At 40.2% G+C, this 15,411-nt stretch overlaps 1 protein-coding gene across 2 annotated transcripts in view; it reads right to left on the bottom strand.

Moving 5' to 3' along the window:
• Positions 1-15,411, bottom strand: part of ATP9B (ATPase phospholipid transporting 9B (putative)) — a 441,649-nt gene that overhangs the window by 55,156 nt on the left and 371,082 nt on the right. For both annotated transcript variants that reach the window (XM_075314650.1, XM_075314649.1), the window contains exons 16-18: positions 10,472-10,633; positions 8,761-8,853; positions 3,257-3,340 (exon numbers count right to left, since the gene is read on the bottom strand). In XM_075314650.1, the coding sequence (XP_075170765.1) occupies positions 3,257-3,340; positions 8,761-8,853; positions 10,472-10,633 (339 nt within the window). The remainder of the gene's footprint in view (positions 1-3,256; positions 3,341-8,760; positions 8,854-10,471; positions 10,634-15,411) is intronic.

The following is a 15,411-nucleotide window of genomic DNA, read 5'->3' as shown; positions in this document are numbered from 1 at the left end:
ATAAAGTGCTGGAAGATGCAGCCCTAGGTTGGAAAGCACTGAAAAAGCTAGTGGGGAAGAGCCGGTGGGCGACCAGAGTATGACCCATGTTCATGATGTGCTAGGATCAAAGCTACAAGGATGTCTTGGTGCGGATATCGCTAGGTCGGAAGCGAAGATTAAAAGCTGCATTGATATCATAAAGTTTGGAACTTGGAATGTACGAACCATGAACCCAGGCAAACTTGACATTGTCAATGCTGAAATGGACAGAAGGAAACTCAACTTACTCTGAATTAGCGAACTAAGATGGACTCAATTCGGACATTTCCAGTCAAATGAACATTGAGTCTACCATTTTGGCAATGATAGCTGAAGAAGAAATGATTTTGACTTTATTCTAAACTGAAGACTGTCCAAAACTGTTCTGAAGTACAATGTAGTCAGTGATATATTCCTCTCGATATGACTTCAAGCAGCACCTATTCAAGTCACAATTATACAAGTCTACACACCATCAATAGATACTGCGGAGGAGGATGTTGCACAATTCTACGGTCAAGTTCAAGAAGAAAATCGACAAGACACCAAAACAAGACTTAATAATTATTGTGAGAGACTTGAATGCCAACATTGGCCACAGCAAACATGGAACCGTTGTTGGAAACTTTGGATTTGATGAACAAAATGAGGCTGGAGGAAGATTCATTGACTTTTGTAAGACAAATCAAATATCCATTATGAACACCTTTTTCCAAAATAAAAAAAACAGAGACTCTGCACATAGACATCACCGAATGGGGTGTATAAGAATCAGATTGACTACATATGTATTCACCAAACATGGAGGTTGTTGGTCATTACCGCAAAAATAAGGCCAGGAGCTGAATGTGGACTTGATCATGAACTTTTGACAGAAAAGATTAGAGTCAAGCTGCACAAATGGACTAGACATCAGGTGGTTTCCAACTTCGATTTGACCATTATACCTGAAGTTTTTTTGGAATGGTCTGCACAACCGATTTATAGCACTGGACATGGATAAAAGATATCCTTAGAAATTCTGGACACATATATGGACTATTATTACTGAAAAAGACAGAAAGACAATGAACAAGAGGCAGAAGAGACCCCTGCACCCATGGTTAAAAGAAGAGACCCTGCAGATCTTTGAAGAAAGACAAATGGTAAAAGCAAGAGGTAACAAGCAGGATGCAGACCACTACAGTAAAAGACTAAAGAAGACCATTTGAGCACACAAATACTTTTATTACCAGAAGGTATAAAAGAGATAGAAAATAAACATCTGAAGGGTAAGAACAGAATGTCAAACAAAAGACCAAAGACATAAAAAAAAGTTTCAACCAAAAGTGGAAATGTTGAAAAATGCCAAAGGGAACAAACTAACTAAGCCAAAACAGATCAAGGAAAGATGAAAAGAATATACTAAGCACCTCTATAAGAATGACTCAGTGATACTGGAAAAATCTGAGACTGGAATGAAAGTGAACCAAACATCTGGAAAGACAAAGTTGTTGCTGCGATAAAGCGTCTGTCAAAAAAACAGAGTATCTGGATGTGACAAGTGACAATATTCCAACAGAGCAAAAAAAAGCTTCTGAAGCAGCAGGTGATGCCATCACATGCTTGTGTCAACAGATATGCACAACTAGTAAATAGTCCAAGGACTGGACAAGATTGGTGTTTATTGTTATTCTGAAGAAGGGAGATGCTACCAACTGTGGAAACTATCGGACCATTGCACTCATACCTCAGTCCTGCAAAATACTACTGAAGATCCTACAAAGACGGCTATAGCCATACTTTGACAGAGAGCTGCCAAAGGAGCAAGCAAGATTCAGAAAAGGGAGAGGAATGAGAGAGGTAATTGCTAACATTGGATGAATAATGGAAAAGGCCAACCACTATAAGGAGCTCTATTTTTGCTTCATTGACTATAGCAAAGGCTTTGACAGTGTTGATCACCAGAAAATGTAGAATACCATGAATGATGTGGGTGTGCCAAACCATCTGATCAGCCTCATCAAGAACCTTTACACTGATCAAAAAGCAACAGTCTGAATGGAACATGGTATGGTTCAGAGTAGAGCGAAGCGTCAGATAAGGATGCATCCGGTCACAGTTTCCCTTCAATTTATATGCAGAAGCTACTTTCAGGAAAGCTGGACTTGCCAAAAAAGAAAAAGGAATCAAAATTGCTGGCCGAGTCATCAACAATCTTAAATACGCAGATGATACAACATTGATAGCAACAAGAGTAGATGAAATGAAGGCCTTATTAAGAAGTATCAAAATGGGAAGTTCAAACATGGGACTCCTACTCAATACAAAGAAGACAAAAATATTGACTACTGCCAGGTACTACCTGGACATATTTGAGATGGAGGCTGATGAACAGGAAGTTGTAAAGCCCTTCAACCTGCTCTGGGCAAATCAACAATGAAGTCACAGGACAAGTATTCAAATCAAGGAATATTTCACGTCTGATGAAGACACGTCTCGCATAGAGTCTGTTTTTTTCTGAAGTAACATGGATGCGAAACCTGGACGATAAAGAACCAAGACAGAAGAAAAATCAACGCTTTCTAAATGTAGTGCTTGAGATGGATGTTATTAATACCATGGATGGCAAGAAGAACAAACAAATTACAAATTAAGCTAGATATATTACTTGAAGCAAGGTTCACCAAGCTATGACTTGACTACTTGGCCGCATAATACAAAAAGAGCAATCTCACTCGAGAAGGTCATCATGGTTGGAAGAATAGAAGGATACCGCGCTGTGTCACGAGCACCATCCAGTCTGTCCATGTGCAACTGAAGAAGGTCTTTTTGTGACCAAAAAACGTTCTTTATGCACATCCACTGTTAAATAAAATCACAGCATCAAGAATTTGGGAGTGCCTTGTGTCTATACTTAGTGTCTTGGAAGAATAGAAGGAACAAGGCAAAAAAGGAAGACCAGGAACCCGATGGCTTGATACTCTTAGGATAACCGCGGAGAAGACTCTGGTGGACCTATCTAGGCTTGCACAAAATTGATCTTCCTACAGAGCATTCACCATCAAGTCGCCATAGCCAAGGACATTAAATGATACCAAATAATAATATTCACCACTACCTCAGTTCTATAGTTCAATCAATTTAAATACTATACAGGGTTTTAAAAATGCTGTTTGTGTAATAATGAATAACTTTTATATGTAAAATGGACATATACTACTGCATAAAGCAAAAGATATACAACTTATTGTACCTCAAAATCTTGATACTGATCTTCACTTAATGATTTTTTGGCAACAACCAGCGTTCTCAGTCCTTCTCTCGCCATGTTTCCACACTAAAAAGTTTAAGGAAATACTGTAATAAAACTAGTAAAATGTATTTGTCACAAAGGTCACATTGATATTACATTGCTGCTTGTCTAATGTCCTATATCTTCAAGGTTAAAAAAAAACCCAACAAAACATTTCCTTCCTATTTTTACTTCGGCACAGTTGGTCTGAGAGCTGGCGCAGAACAGCAGGTCAAGTGTGCAGAAAAAGATCTAAAATACCAAACATGCCACATGTTTCAACCTAGGTGTTCAGGCAGCAGTGCCCCCTATTCTCTGCTTCATGCAGACGATCAGAACTAATTAAAGCTTTTGTAACAGCAGATTAACTTAAACATACCAATGCAAGTTCGACATTAGTTAATAAAAATGGACAATTTCAACCATGACGAAAGTTCATCATATGAAATGAGGTTGACTGTGCTTGAGTTTTTTGCTCAATAGTTTATCAGTCATCAACCTACTTCTGTCTTATGTGTATGGCAACCCATAAACAGGTTAGCTTTTGACAGCGTTTCCCTTGTCTGAGCATCTCCTATTAAGTGACCTCACTGAATTGGTGTAATGACATCACTATCATTTTATAGGAAATGAGTCATGTCAATCAACACCAAATATAATCGATTACGTACGGTATATGTCTAATATACAGTTGAAACCAGAAGTTTACATACACTATCTAAAAAGACCCATATGCATGTTTTTTGACTATTCGACATCAAATCAGAATAAACCTTTACCATTTTAGGTCAATTAGGATTACCAAAAAAAGAGAGCGAGAGAAAGTTTTAAGGCATTTTTATTACAATTTGCAAAGTGAAAAGGTTACATACATTTCAACAGTATTTGGTACCACTGCCCTTAAACTGTATGACTTGGGTCAAACGTTTTGGATATTCTTCCATAAGCTTCTCACAATAGTTGGTGGGAATTTGGGCCCATTCCTTTTGCCAGAACTGGTGTAACTGAGTCATATTTGTAGGTTGCCTTGCTCACATCTGCCTTTTCACCTTTCCCCATAAATTTTCAATATTCAATTGAAATCAGGGCTTTGTATTATCCTTAAGCCACTTTGTAACCAGTTTGGCAGGATACTTTGGGTCATTGTCCATTTGGAAGACCCATTTTCACCCAAGCGTTAAGTTTGTGGCTGATGTCTTGAGATGTTGCTTCAGTATTGCCACATAATCTTTTTTCCTCATGATGCCATCTATTTTGTGAAGTGCACCAGTCCCTCCTACAGCAAAAAAAAACCCACAACATGATGCTGCCACCCCCATATATTACAGTTGGTATAGTGTTCTTAGGGTTCAAAGCTTCTCCCTTTTTCCTCCAAACGTAACGATGGTCGTTATGGCCAAACAGGTTAATTTTAGATTTGTCAGACAACAGGACATGTGTCCAAAAATGAAGGTCTTTGTTCCTGTGTGCATTTGCAAACATTAATCTGGCCTTTTATGTTTCTCTTCAGCCCATGTTGATAGAGTACTCATGTCACTGTGGATAATGACACAATCTTACCAGCTTACGCCAGCATCTACACAAGGTCTTTTGCGTTTGTTTTTGGGTTGATATGCACATGTCTGACCAAAGCACGTTCATCTCTGGTACAAAGAACCCATCTCTTTCCTGAGTAGTATGCTTACTGGACATATCCATCTTGTTTGTACTTGCATATACAGTGGAACCTCGCTTAACGAGTAACCCAGTTAGCGAGTATTTCGCCTAACGAGCAAAGCTTGCTGTAAAGTTGTAACTCTGTTTACGAGCAAGCTTTGCTGAACGAGCAAAATACTCACCACACACACTTCCGGTTCCGTACATACACCGCGCTCTAACCCGCTCTTGTAGTTCACACAAACACGCACAAACACACATAAACACGCAAGCACTTACACACACACATACACACATTATGCTCATCTTACTTTCCGTTCCATTGCCGGCCTCATGGTTCTTGTAGTTCGACGCTACAGGATGTGTATCGGTACCCCATCGTGACAAGGGAGGAACTTGCTCTGGCAGCGGACGTCCCTCCCTCGTCGCGATGGTTACCCAATACACATCCTGTACTGGCGAACTACAAGAACCATGAGGCTGGCAATGGGAACGGAAGGTAAGGTGAGCATAATATGTTTACCTTCTGTTCCATCGACGGCCTCATGGTACTTGTAGTTCGCCACTACAGGATGTGTATCGGCAACCATCGCGACGATGGTTCCTCCGCTGTCAGCCGCTACTCAAAGGCAGCGCGCTGGCCAATCAGAGGCAAGCGGCTCCTGCCTTTGACTTCAGCATTCTGGCAGCGGAAGTTACTCCCTCGTCGCGATGGTTACCCGACACACATCCTGTACCGGCAAACTGTAAGAACCATGAGGCCGGCGATGGAACAGAAGGTAAGGTGAGCATAGTGTGTGTGTGTGTGTGTGTGTGTGTATGCAATAGGGGACAAGGGTGGGACATTTAAGAAGTTGTGGAACGAATTGTCTGCATTGCAATGATTTCCTATGGGACATCTTGATTTGCTGAACGAGTAACTTGGTTAACAAGCACACTCCCAGAACTGATTGTTCTCATTAACCAAGGTTCCACTGAAAGGCGGGCTTTACACGTTGCGACATCGCTAGCATTTGCTAGCAATGTCGAGCGCGATTGCACCCGCCCTCGTCGCATGGCCGATATGTGGTGATCGCTGCCGTAGCGAACATTATCGCTACGGCAGCGTCACACGCACATACCTTGCTCTGCGACGTTGCTGTGACCGGCGAATCGCCTCCTGTGTAAGGGGGCGATTTCTTCAGCGTCACAGCGATGTCACAGCAGCGTCACTGAACCGCTGCCCAATAGAAAAGGAGGGGAGGAGATGAGCGGCCGGAACATGCCACCCACCTCCTTCCTTCCTCCTTTTCCGGTGGACGGAGGTAAGAAGATGTTTGTCGTTCCAGCGGCATCACACATAGCGATGTGTGCTGCCGCAGGAACAACAAACAACAAACCTGCAGCAGCACCGATATTATGTAAATGAACGTGTCAACGAGCAACGATTTTGCACGTTTTTGCGCTCGTTGATCGTCGCTCATAGGTTTTACATGCTACGATGTCGCTACCGGCGCCGGATGTGCGTCACTAACGACGTGACCCCGACGATATATCAGCAGCGATGTCGCAGCGTGTAAAGTACCCCTTAGTGTTTGCACAGATGAACAAGGCACCAACAGGTATCTGGAAATTGCATGCAAGAATGAACCAGACTTGTGCAAGTCCATAATTCTCTTCTTGAGATCCTGGCTGATTTTTTTTTTACATTCCCATGATGCCACACAAAAAAAGCAGTATATTTCAGGTGTGCATTAAAATACATGCACAAGTGTGTCTCTAATTAACTCAGATGTTGCCAATAAACCTATCAGAAGCTTCCAAAGACATGACATCATCCGGTGGGCTATCCCATATTGTTTAAAGGCATAGTACCCTTAGCGTATGTAAACTTTTGACTTTGCAGAAAGTAATAAAAATACATTAAAACATTTGGTCTCTCTCATTATTCTGGCATTTAGCAAATATAAATTATTTTGGTTCCTAATTGCCCTAAAATGGGAAAGGTTTATTCTGATTTCATGTCAGATAGTGAGAAAAACATGCAGATGTGTCTTTTTAGATAATGTATGTAAACTTCTGGATTCAACTGTATTATACTCCAGTTACATAAGCATTTACAGATTTACCTTAGATTTGAGATACTGGATGTTCAGACCACAATAGTGAAGAATGTGCTTCTAACACTAGGAAATTGATATGTATAATAATTCTCTGGTAAGGCACCACATTAGTACATTATATACTATTCCCTCCCTTTAGTAAAGGAAACCTGGAAATATACTGGAGATATACCAAGTAATGTGATTTTTAGGGTAAAATGTTTAAAAAAACAATGCAGTGTATATAAATATGAAATTCCTTTTATTGTGATTAAAATTAAAAAAATAAAATAAAAATAAATTATCCAATGGCCAGTAAATATTATACAGTGTGTCCACTATGGATTTAACATCCCAAATTATTAGCATTGAAGTTTATATAATTATTCTAAATAATCATCAGTCAATTGGCTTCTAAAGCATAAGCTTAATAAATGTCATTGGGGAAAGAGGTCTATTGATTTGACCTTATATTGCTAAATAAATTAAACCAATTTTTTTTTCTTACAATTAATTATGTATCATTATCGCCAAAACTAATTTTTATGACATTTTGTTAGGTCTTCAGGGAGTTTAATTTAATCATGCCTCTGATTAAGTGAAGCTGGCCTGCAGCATTTATTGATTCATATTGCCAATACCATCATCAACATATGCATGGTGATCAGTCTATTACTTTATTGTCAGTACAGAGCGTTAGATTAAGATGATTACAGTGAAAACAAAGTCGGCAGGGAGAGATTTTACATATTTAGACATCTACAAATAGTGTCTAAATAAGTAAGGTCTACCGGAAGCGTTATACAAACAAGTACAGTATAGATGACATTTTCCTTAGATCATGGTGGCAGATCTCTCTGTTCTAGAGAGTAAGGTCTTATGGCTGAAGTACATGTGATAAAGCCTTTGTGGTTGTTAAGTCCTTGCTCTCCGATTTTACAACAAATATGGAAGAAATAAAAAAAAAAAAAAAATCTTATGTACCCAAAAAAGTACCAATAAAAAGGAAAGCTAGGCAACCAATAAACAAAATCCCACCCGGCACCATTGCAAATAAAAAAAAATTTTTACGGGCCTCAGAAAATGGGAAATTTTTTTTTCTAATTTCACCTCTACAAAACAGTCTGAACATTTTCAACCACTGAAATATAAAAAAAAAATGTATGCAGGATTTGCATCACAGACCTAAAAAAGAAAAAGTTATGACTCCTGAAAAAAGGCTAGGGAGAAAAAAAACAAAAGTGTCAATGAATAAGGCAGAAGGGGGTAACATTGAGGCTTCAACTTTGAACTATGAAGTATCACTTCACCATTCGATAAAACAATCATCAATACTTTACCAAAACCCCAGCAAACACAGAGAAAGACAGCACTATATGCATTATTAGACACTTTTTCATAACACAGTATAAATATTGTAGCAAATCTTTGGATAGAGACTTCTTAAAGGAGTTACCTAGTTCTGCTCACTTCCACATCTTAGGCGATCTATGCAGATGTCATTACGGACCCACATACCTGCATAGACGTGCATAAATTGAGCAGGTATTACACGTGTCCTATTCTAATGGACAAAGCTTGTGTATGATACCTGCTGATAGAGCAGCCAATCTTGGCAGGTGTGCGTGGTTGTAGCATCATCTGCAGCACGCACTTCTGCTACAGAAGTGAGCAGCAACAGATATTCTCTTTAACTTTTACAGCAAGTTTTTTTGTTTTGGGTCCTACCTCTTCTTCCAACCAGTCATTATATTGTACAATACTAGCCATGGCAACATCAGCACCTTTCATATAGAATGTGATATCTCCAGATGATTCTTCCTGTTAAAAAAAAGCCAAAATGTTATATGGGTAATTATCAACAAGGTGCTAAAGTTCCCATCTTACTGCTTGCTTAGCTCAAAAAATCTTGTACCAAGAACACAAGGTACAAGAACTTGTACCAAGATCACAACTTATCAACTATCCACACTACACATATGCAATACTCTCTCCATTTTATGTCAATAGGACAATCCATAGTGTCCAAGTACAAGCATTGGCTGGCTCCATCAATCAGACCTAAACTAGACCCTCAACCACTGCTCCATTCACAGGAGAGAGCTTCAGCGATCAAGTTAAGCTGTGATCTTAGTATGACCCCTTTAAAAGTATATAATCACTTTTTTATATACAGTTTTGTGCAAAAGTTTTAAGCAGGTAAGAAAAAAATACTGGAAAGTAAGAATTTCCATGAAAAAAAAAAAAGTTAATACGTTGCATTACGTTAATTATTAAATATAAAGTATAAAAAAAACCTAAATACAAATGTAAATCATAGCAATATTTTGCGTCACCCTTTTTGCCTTTGAAAACAACATAAAAGCATCAATTCTTATATGTACACTTCCACGCAGCTTTTGAAGAAATTTGGTGTGGAGATTGTTCCAAACATCAGAGGAAAACTAACCACAGATCTTCTGTGGATGTAGGCTTGTGCAAATCCTTTTTTACAGATCCTGAGTTACAGCCAATATAATTACTTTTAGCTGTATTCAAAAGACCCCCACAACAGGAGTAAATCATTTAAAGGGAACTTGTCACCACTTTTTGGGTGTATAAGCTGCGGCCACCGCCACTGGGCTCTTATATATAGCATTCTCACATGCTGTATATAAGAGCCCAGGCCGCTGTGTAGAACGTAAAAATTACTTTACAATACATACCTAACAGTCACGCTGCGGTGGAGTTGGGTCAGATGGGCGTCTTCATTGTCCGATGCCAGCACCGCCTCTTTCGGCCATCTTTGTCTTCCTTCTTCTGAAGCCGCGGTGCATGACGCGTCTACGTTATCCACACTCGCCAGCATTGAGGTCCTGCGCAAGTGCACTTTGATGTGCCCAGAACAGAGCAGATCAAAGTATTGTAGTGTGCCTGCGCGGGATTGGCGAGTGTGTATGACGTAGGATGCGTCATGCACACAGGCTTCAGAAGGAAGACGAAGATGGCCAAAAGAGGCGGCGCCGGCACCAGACAACAGAGACGCCCATATGGCCAACTCCACCACAGCGCGACCATTAGGTGAGTATTATAAAGTGTTTTTTATGTTCTAAACAGCGGCCTGGGCTCTTATATACAGCATGTTAGAATACTCTATACAAGAGCCCGATGGTAGTGGCCGCAGCTTATAGGCCGAAATAGTGGTGACAGGTTCCCTTTAATTCTTCTATATCAGATTTCTGTACAATGTATGTGGTAGAGACAATCATTTTGGCAACTTTTTTTGTAGATACTGAGTCAACTTTGAAGCAGAATTGTGAATACAGCTCTGGTTTGTCATATATAACTAAGGATTTGTACAAGATTACCCAACTCTTTATGTAGAATAATTCTTAACGTAAACTATAATAGGTGGTTCAAAGATGAGAATTTGCTTTACAGTATATACATACACACTTACTCTGACTATGATGCCCATCCGTTTGCTTTCAGAAGTAAAGGGAAAGATCTGGAGAATGAAGAACGTAAGAATTTGCCCACTGGGAGTTTTAAGTTGCATGGATGTCAGATCTCTGTTAACAAGAGTGAGACCAACACTTTCTGTCCAATGTACAAGTGCAACCTGTGAAAAAAAAGAGTTTAAAGGGGTAGGTTCTTAAATTGTTTTAATTACTTAGCATGAAAATAATCAAGTTTGCAATAGGCTTGCTATTATTAAATTCTGTCATTCTCCTGCAATGAGAGATTTTATCTTTCATAGTGTAGAGCTCGTTTCCATGGAATCTGGACTCTAATTCCAGGAAAGGGGTGATTTCACGCTTAACATCCCAGCCACCTCTCCCTCCAACCCATTGATTTCTATTCATCATTTAGCTACTCACGATCCTCCCCCACCCTGTTCCGCGTCAAGCATGGAAAACTGCTGTTCACAGACGCTTTCCATCCAATCTCTCTGAGCTAGAGCTACTTTGCAAAAATGAAAGGGAAAAAATTTCAACCTCTAAATGTGCAAAGCTGGTAAAGACAAACCCTAAAACACTTGCAGCAATTATTGCACCGAACGTGGTCCTACAAAGTATTGACTCATTAAGCTGAATACAAATGCACATCACAATTTACAAATGTATATTTTAAAAATATTTAGAAAACCATGTATTATTGCCTTTACACTTCACAAATACTTGCTACTTAGTGTTGGCATTATCACATTAAATCCCAATAAAATAAATTTACGTTTGTGGATGTAACATGAAAAAAATGTGGAAAAGATCATGGGGTATGAATACATTATCAAGACACTTTTTAACCCCTTCACGACCGATAACATACATACTTACGTCATCGGGTGTGTCCCTGCTTTTGATGTGGGCTCACATGCTGAGCCAGCATCTTTACCAACACTTGATAGCTGAGTTAATCAGCCATCAAGTGCCTTTCACAGGTGCAGGTGGATCTGAAATCCACCCGCAGCTGTTAACCAGTTAAATGCAGCTGTAAATCACTGACTGCAGCATTTCCCACATTTTGACAGGAAGTGCGTCACTGATCCCACCCACCTGCGCCTCTGTTACTTGATCACAGAGCGTTGATGGGTTTTCATGACAGCTAGGGTCCTGCTGATGACCCTAGTGCCTCTCATCACGATCCTTCTGTGAATGCCGGCTGTGAGCCAGCATCCATAGGGGATCGTGATTTTTACTATACAGAGCAGTGCAGTATAGCAAGAATAGCACAGACGACTGGATGCTCGCAGCTTCAAGTCCACTAAGGCGACTAGAAAATACAATACAAAGGTAAACGTTTTTAATTATCTAAAAAATCTAAAAAAAACCAACCTTCAAATCAACCCTCCTTTTGCCTCATTAAAAATAAAACAATTAAACCCTCCTCCAAATATTTGGTATCGCCACGCTTAGAAATGTCCCCTCTATTAAAATATAAAATAAATTAATCTGATTGAGCATTTACTAAGATGTGGATGATTTGATACAGCGTCCATCATGGCAGCCTTTCATGTGGAGGATCTGCTCAGTTTTTGTCCATCTGCTCAGTCCATTAGTATTTCTGCATGGGCAGAAGGATCGCTTCATCTCACCAGCACCTCACTGGCAGTAACTCCATGTGGATCCACAGTTGTTATTACACTAAATTGTCATGCTTTTCCCCGAATGTACAACTACTGTATCCTCACCCATCCCTTGTAGACTGAGCACTCGTGGGCCGGGTCCTCTCTCCTCCTGTACCTGTCTGTGCCTTGTATTGTTTATGATATTGTACTTGTCCCTAATTTGTGTACCCCTTTTCAGATGTACAGTGCCATGGGTTAAATGGCGCTGTAGTAATAAATAATAATATGAGGATTAAATATGCACATTCACAATATATAGTTCAGGGCTTGATATCCATGCAGCATTACCGCCGCATATGAAGTATTACAGCACATTGGAGGCTATTATGTCACTGTGATTATTGGGATATTGTTCTTATACGAATAGGCTTGTTTAACTAAATTATCATGTGAAATGTACTACTAAGAAGCTATGGATTCTAGTACAGTGTGCAATAGTGAATGTTACATTTATTAGGATCATCCGGTCCTTATATTATCCATGTACGTGGGAAAATTATACTAATCGATGGAGTTTTCCTGTATGATCTTCAGTGATGAATACTTGAATGCACTTTATAGAAAAAGAGATTTTGTTCTAAAACTTATTATGTGACCACTTGCCATTTTTTCTTATACTGTACTTTTGTTCAATAGAGCTTCACAAGTTGCCACTGGAATCTTCTTCAACTGCTCAATGGCGACATCATGGAGCTGGTGGATGTTAGAGACCATTAGCTCCTCCAACTTCTGTTTGAGGATGTCCTCTACAGGTTCTCAATAGGGTTGTCCTTGATCAGTCCAGTATGTTTACCTACAGTTTCTTTAGCAAGGCAGTAGTCATCTTGGAGGTGTATATGAGGTTGTCATCATGTTAGAATACTGCCCTGCAGAACAGTTTCTTAAAGGAGGGGCTTGTGCTTTGCTTCAGTATCTCACAGTACATGTTGGCCTTCAAAATTCCCTCAATGAACTGTAGCTGCCCACAGCATTCATGCAGCCCAAAACCATGACACTCCCAACACCATGCTTTGATGTCATGTGAACCAAATAAGTTTATTTTGGTTTCATGAGACCACAGGACATGGTTCCAGTAATCTATGTCCTTAGTCTGCTTGTCATCAGCAAACTGCGGACATTCTTTTGCATCATCTTTAGAAGAGCCTTCCTTATGGCATGAGAGCTATGTAGACCAATTTGGTGCAGCGCGGCATATGGTCTGAGCACTGACAGGCTGACACTCCACACCTTTAATCTCTGCAGCAATACTGGTAACACTCATACATCTATTTTGAAAAGACAACCTCTGCATATGCTGCTGAGCACGTGCACTCACTTCTTTGGGCAACCATGGCGAGGCCTACACTCAGTGCAACCTGTCTTGTTAAACCGCTGAAGGTCTTGGTCACGGTGCTGCAGGTCAGTTTCAGGGTGTTGGAAATCTTCTTATAGCCTTTGCCATCTTTATGTAGAGCCACAAATTTTATTTTCAGATCCTTAGAGAATTCTTTGCCATGAGGTTCTATGTTGATCTTCCAGTGACCAGTATGAGTGTGTGTGTGTGTGAGCAATAAATCCAAATTTACCACAAGTGCTCTCCAGTCACATCTGAGATCTTGTAAGACAAATGAGTCACATGACAATGGGAAAGGGAAAATGGCCAATTGGGCAGAATTTGGCCATTTTCACTTAGGGGTGTACTCACTTTTGTTGCCAGTGGTTTAGACACTAATGGCTGTTTTGAGTTATTTAGTGGGCACACCAAATGTACACTGTTATTCAATCAGTACACTGACTACTTTACATTGTATCAAAGTGTCACATCTTCAGTGTTGTCCCATGAAAATATATAAAATATTTACAAACATGTGAGGGGTGTACTCACTTTTGTAACACACTGTAACTGTACATATAATTTTAGAATTGATAGACCCTGTAATATTTTTGTAAGCTCCACCCCCATGGTTAATGGTGACTTAGTTCCACCCTGAGGTCTATAGAAGCTTAAATATACATGTGCACTTCCATTCCTTGTGTTAGCACAAGAGTTGAGCGAGTACCTAACTATTCATACTTGCTATACTCATAACAAGTACTGTCTAGTACTCGCGTATTCGTTCCAAATAGCGTGTGTAATGCAAGTCAATGTGGAATACTCGCAATATAACGAGTAAGCTGAATTCCGCACTATTGCATGAATAGTACGGCACTCAAGTTACTCGTTACTTTGAGAGTTTTTCCCCATTGACTTGCATTGCACACGCTATTTAAAATGAATACACGACTATTAAGGGGGTGTTACAAGCAGCGATATCGCTGGTGAAAGCACCCACCCCCGACGTTTGTGCATCATGGGCAAATCGCTGCCCGTGGCGCACAATATCGTTCGGAGCCATCACACGGGACTTACCTGCCTAGCGACGTCGCTGTTGCCAGCGAACTGCCTCCTTTCTAAGGGGGTGGTTTGTGCGGCGTCACAGCGGCCGCCCAATAGAAGCGGAGGGGCGGAAATGAGCGGGACGTAACATCCCGCCCACCTCCTTCATTCCGCATTGCCTGCGGCCGCAGGTAAGCTGTTCTTTGTCGTTCCCGAGGTGTGCTGCCCCGGAAATGACGAAGAACCTGCGAGCTCAACAATCAACGATTTTTTGAAAAGGAACGACGTGTCAACGATGGACAATAAGGTGAGTATTTTCCATCATTAACAGTCGCTCCTTGCTGTCACACGCAACGACGTCGCTAATGATGCCGGATGTGCGTCACGGAATCCGCGACCCGGCGATATATTGTTAGATACGTCGTTGCGTGGCCTTTAGACAGTACTCGTTATGAGTATAGCGACTACAAATAGTTAGGTGCTCACTCAACTTGTTAGGCACCTTGTGATTTTCACTGTTACTCAAGGGGATCACAATGCTGAAGGTCTTATTGTCTGGTTAAGTACTTCCTAATTAATGGATCACAAACACATGATTCCCAGGTATGGCTGTTCAGCCAAACAGCCTTTGTGGGTTATTACTAAACATATATTTGTTCTCACACTAGTTTTATTCTGCATTTGTCTGAAACATCCTCTAACAATCTATAGATTCCCATAAAATAGACTGTAACAAGATTCAATAGAACGCTGATAAAATATGGATCTTGTAATTAGTTATATATGAGTAGTGCGTCTTACAAATAAAAACAGTCTAGACAGATACCAAACCGATAAAAATATAACGAATTCCAAGTCAAACTAGTCAATAGAATTGATGATTTGATTGATCGTGACCTGCACAAAATGTTATAGA

This window comes from Anomaloglossus baeobatrachus, chromosome 6 (genome assembly GCF_048569485.1).
Source record: "Anomaloglossus baeobatrachus isolate aAnoBae1 chromosome 6, aAnoBae1.hap1, whole genome shotgun sequence".
NCBI lineage: Eukaryota > Metazoa > Chordata > Amphibia > Anura > Aromobatidae > Anomaloglossus > Anomaloglossus baeobatrachus.
Note: the sequence above shows the minus strand (reverse complement) of the source record. Positions and strands in the feature narration are given on the sequence as shown.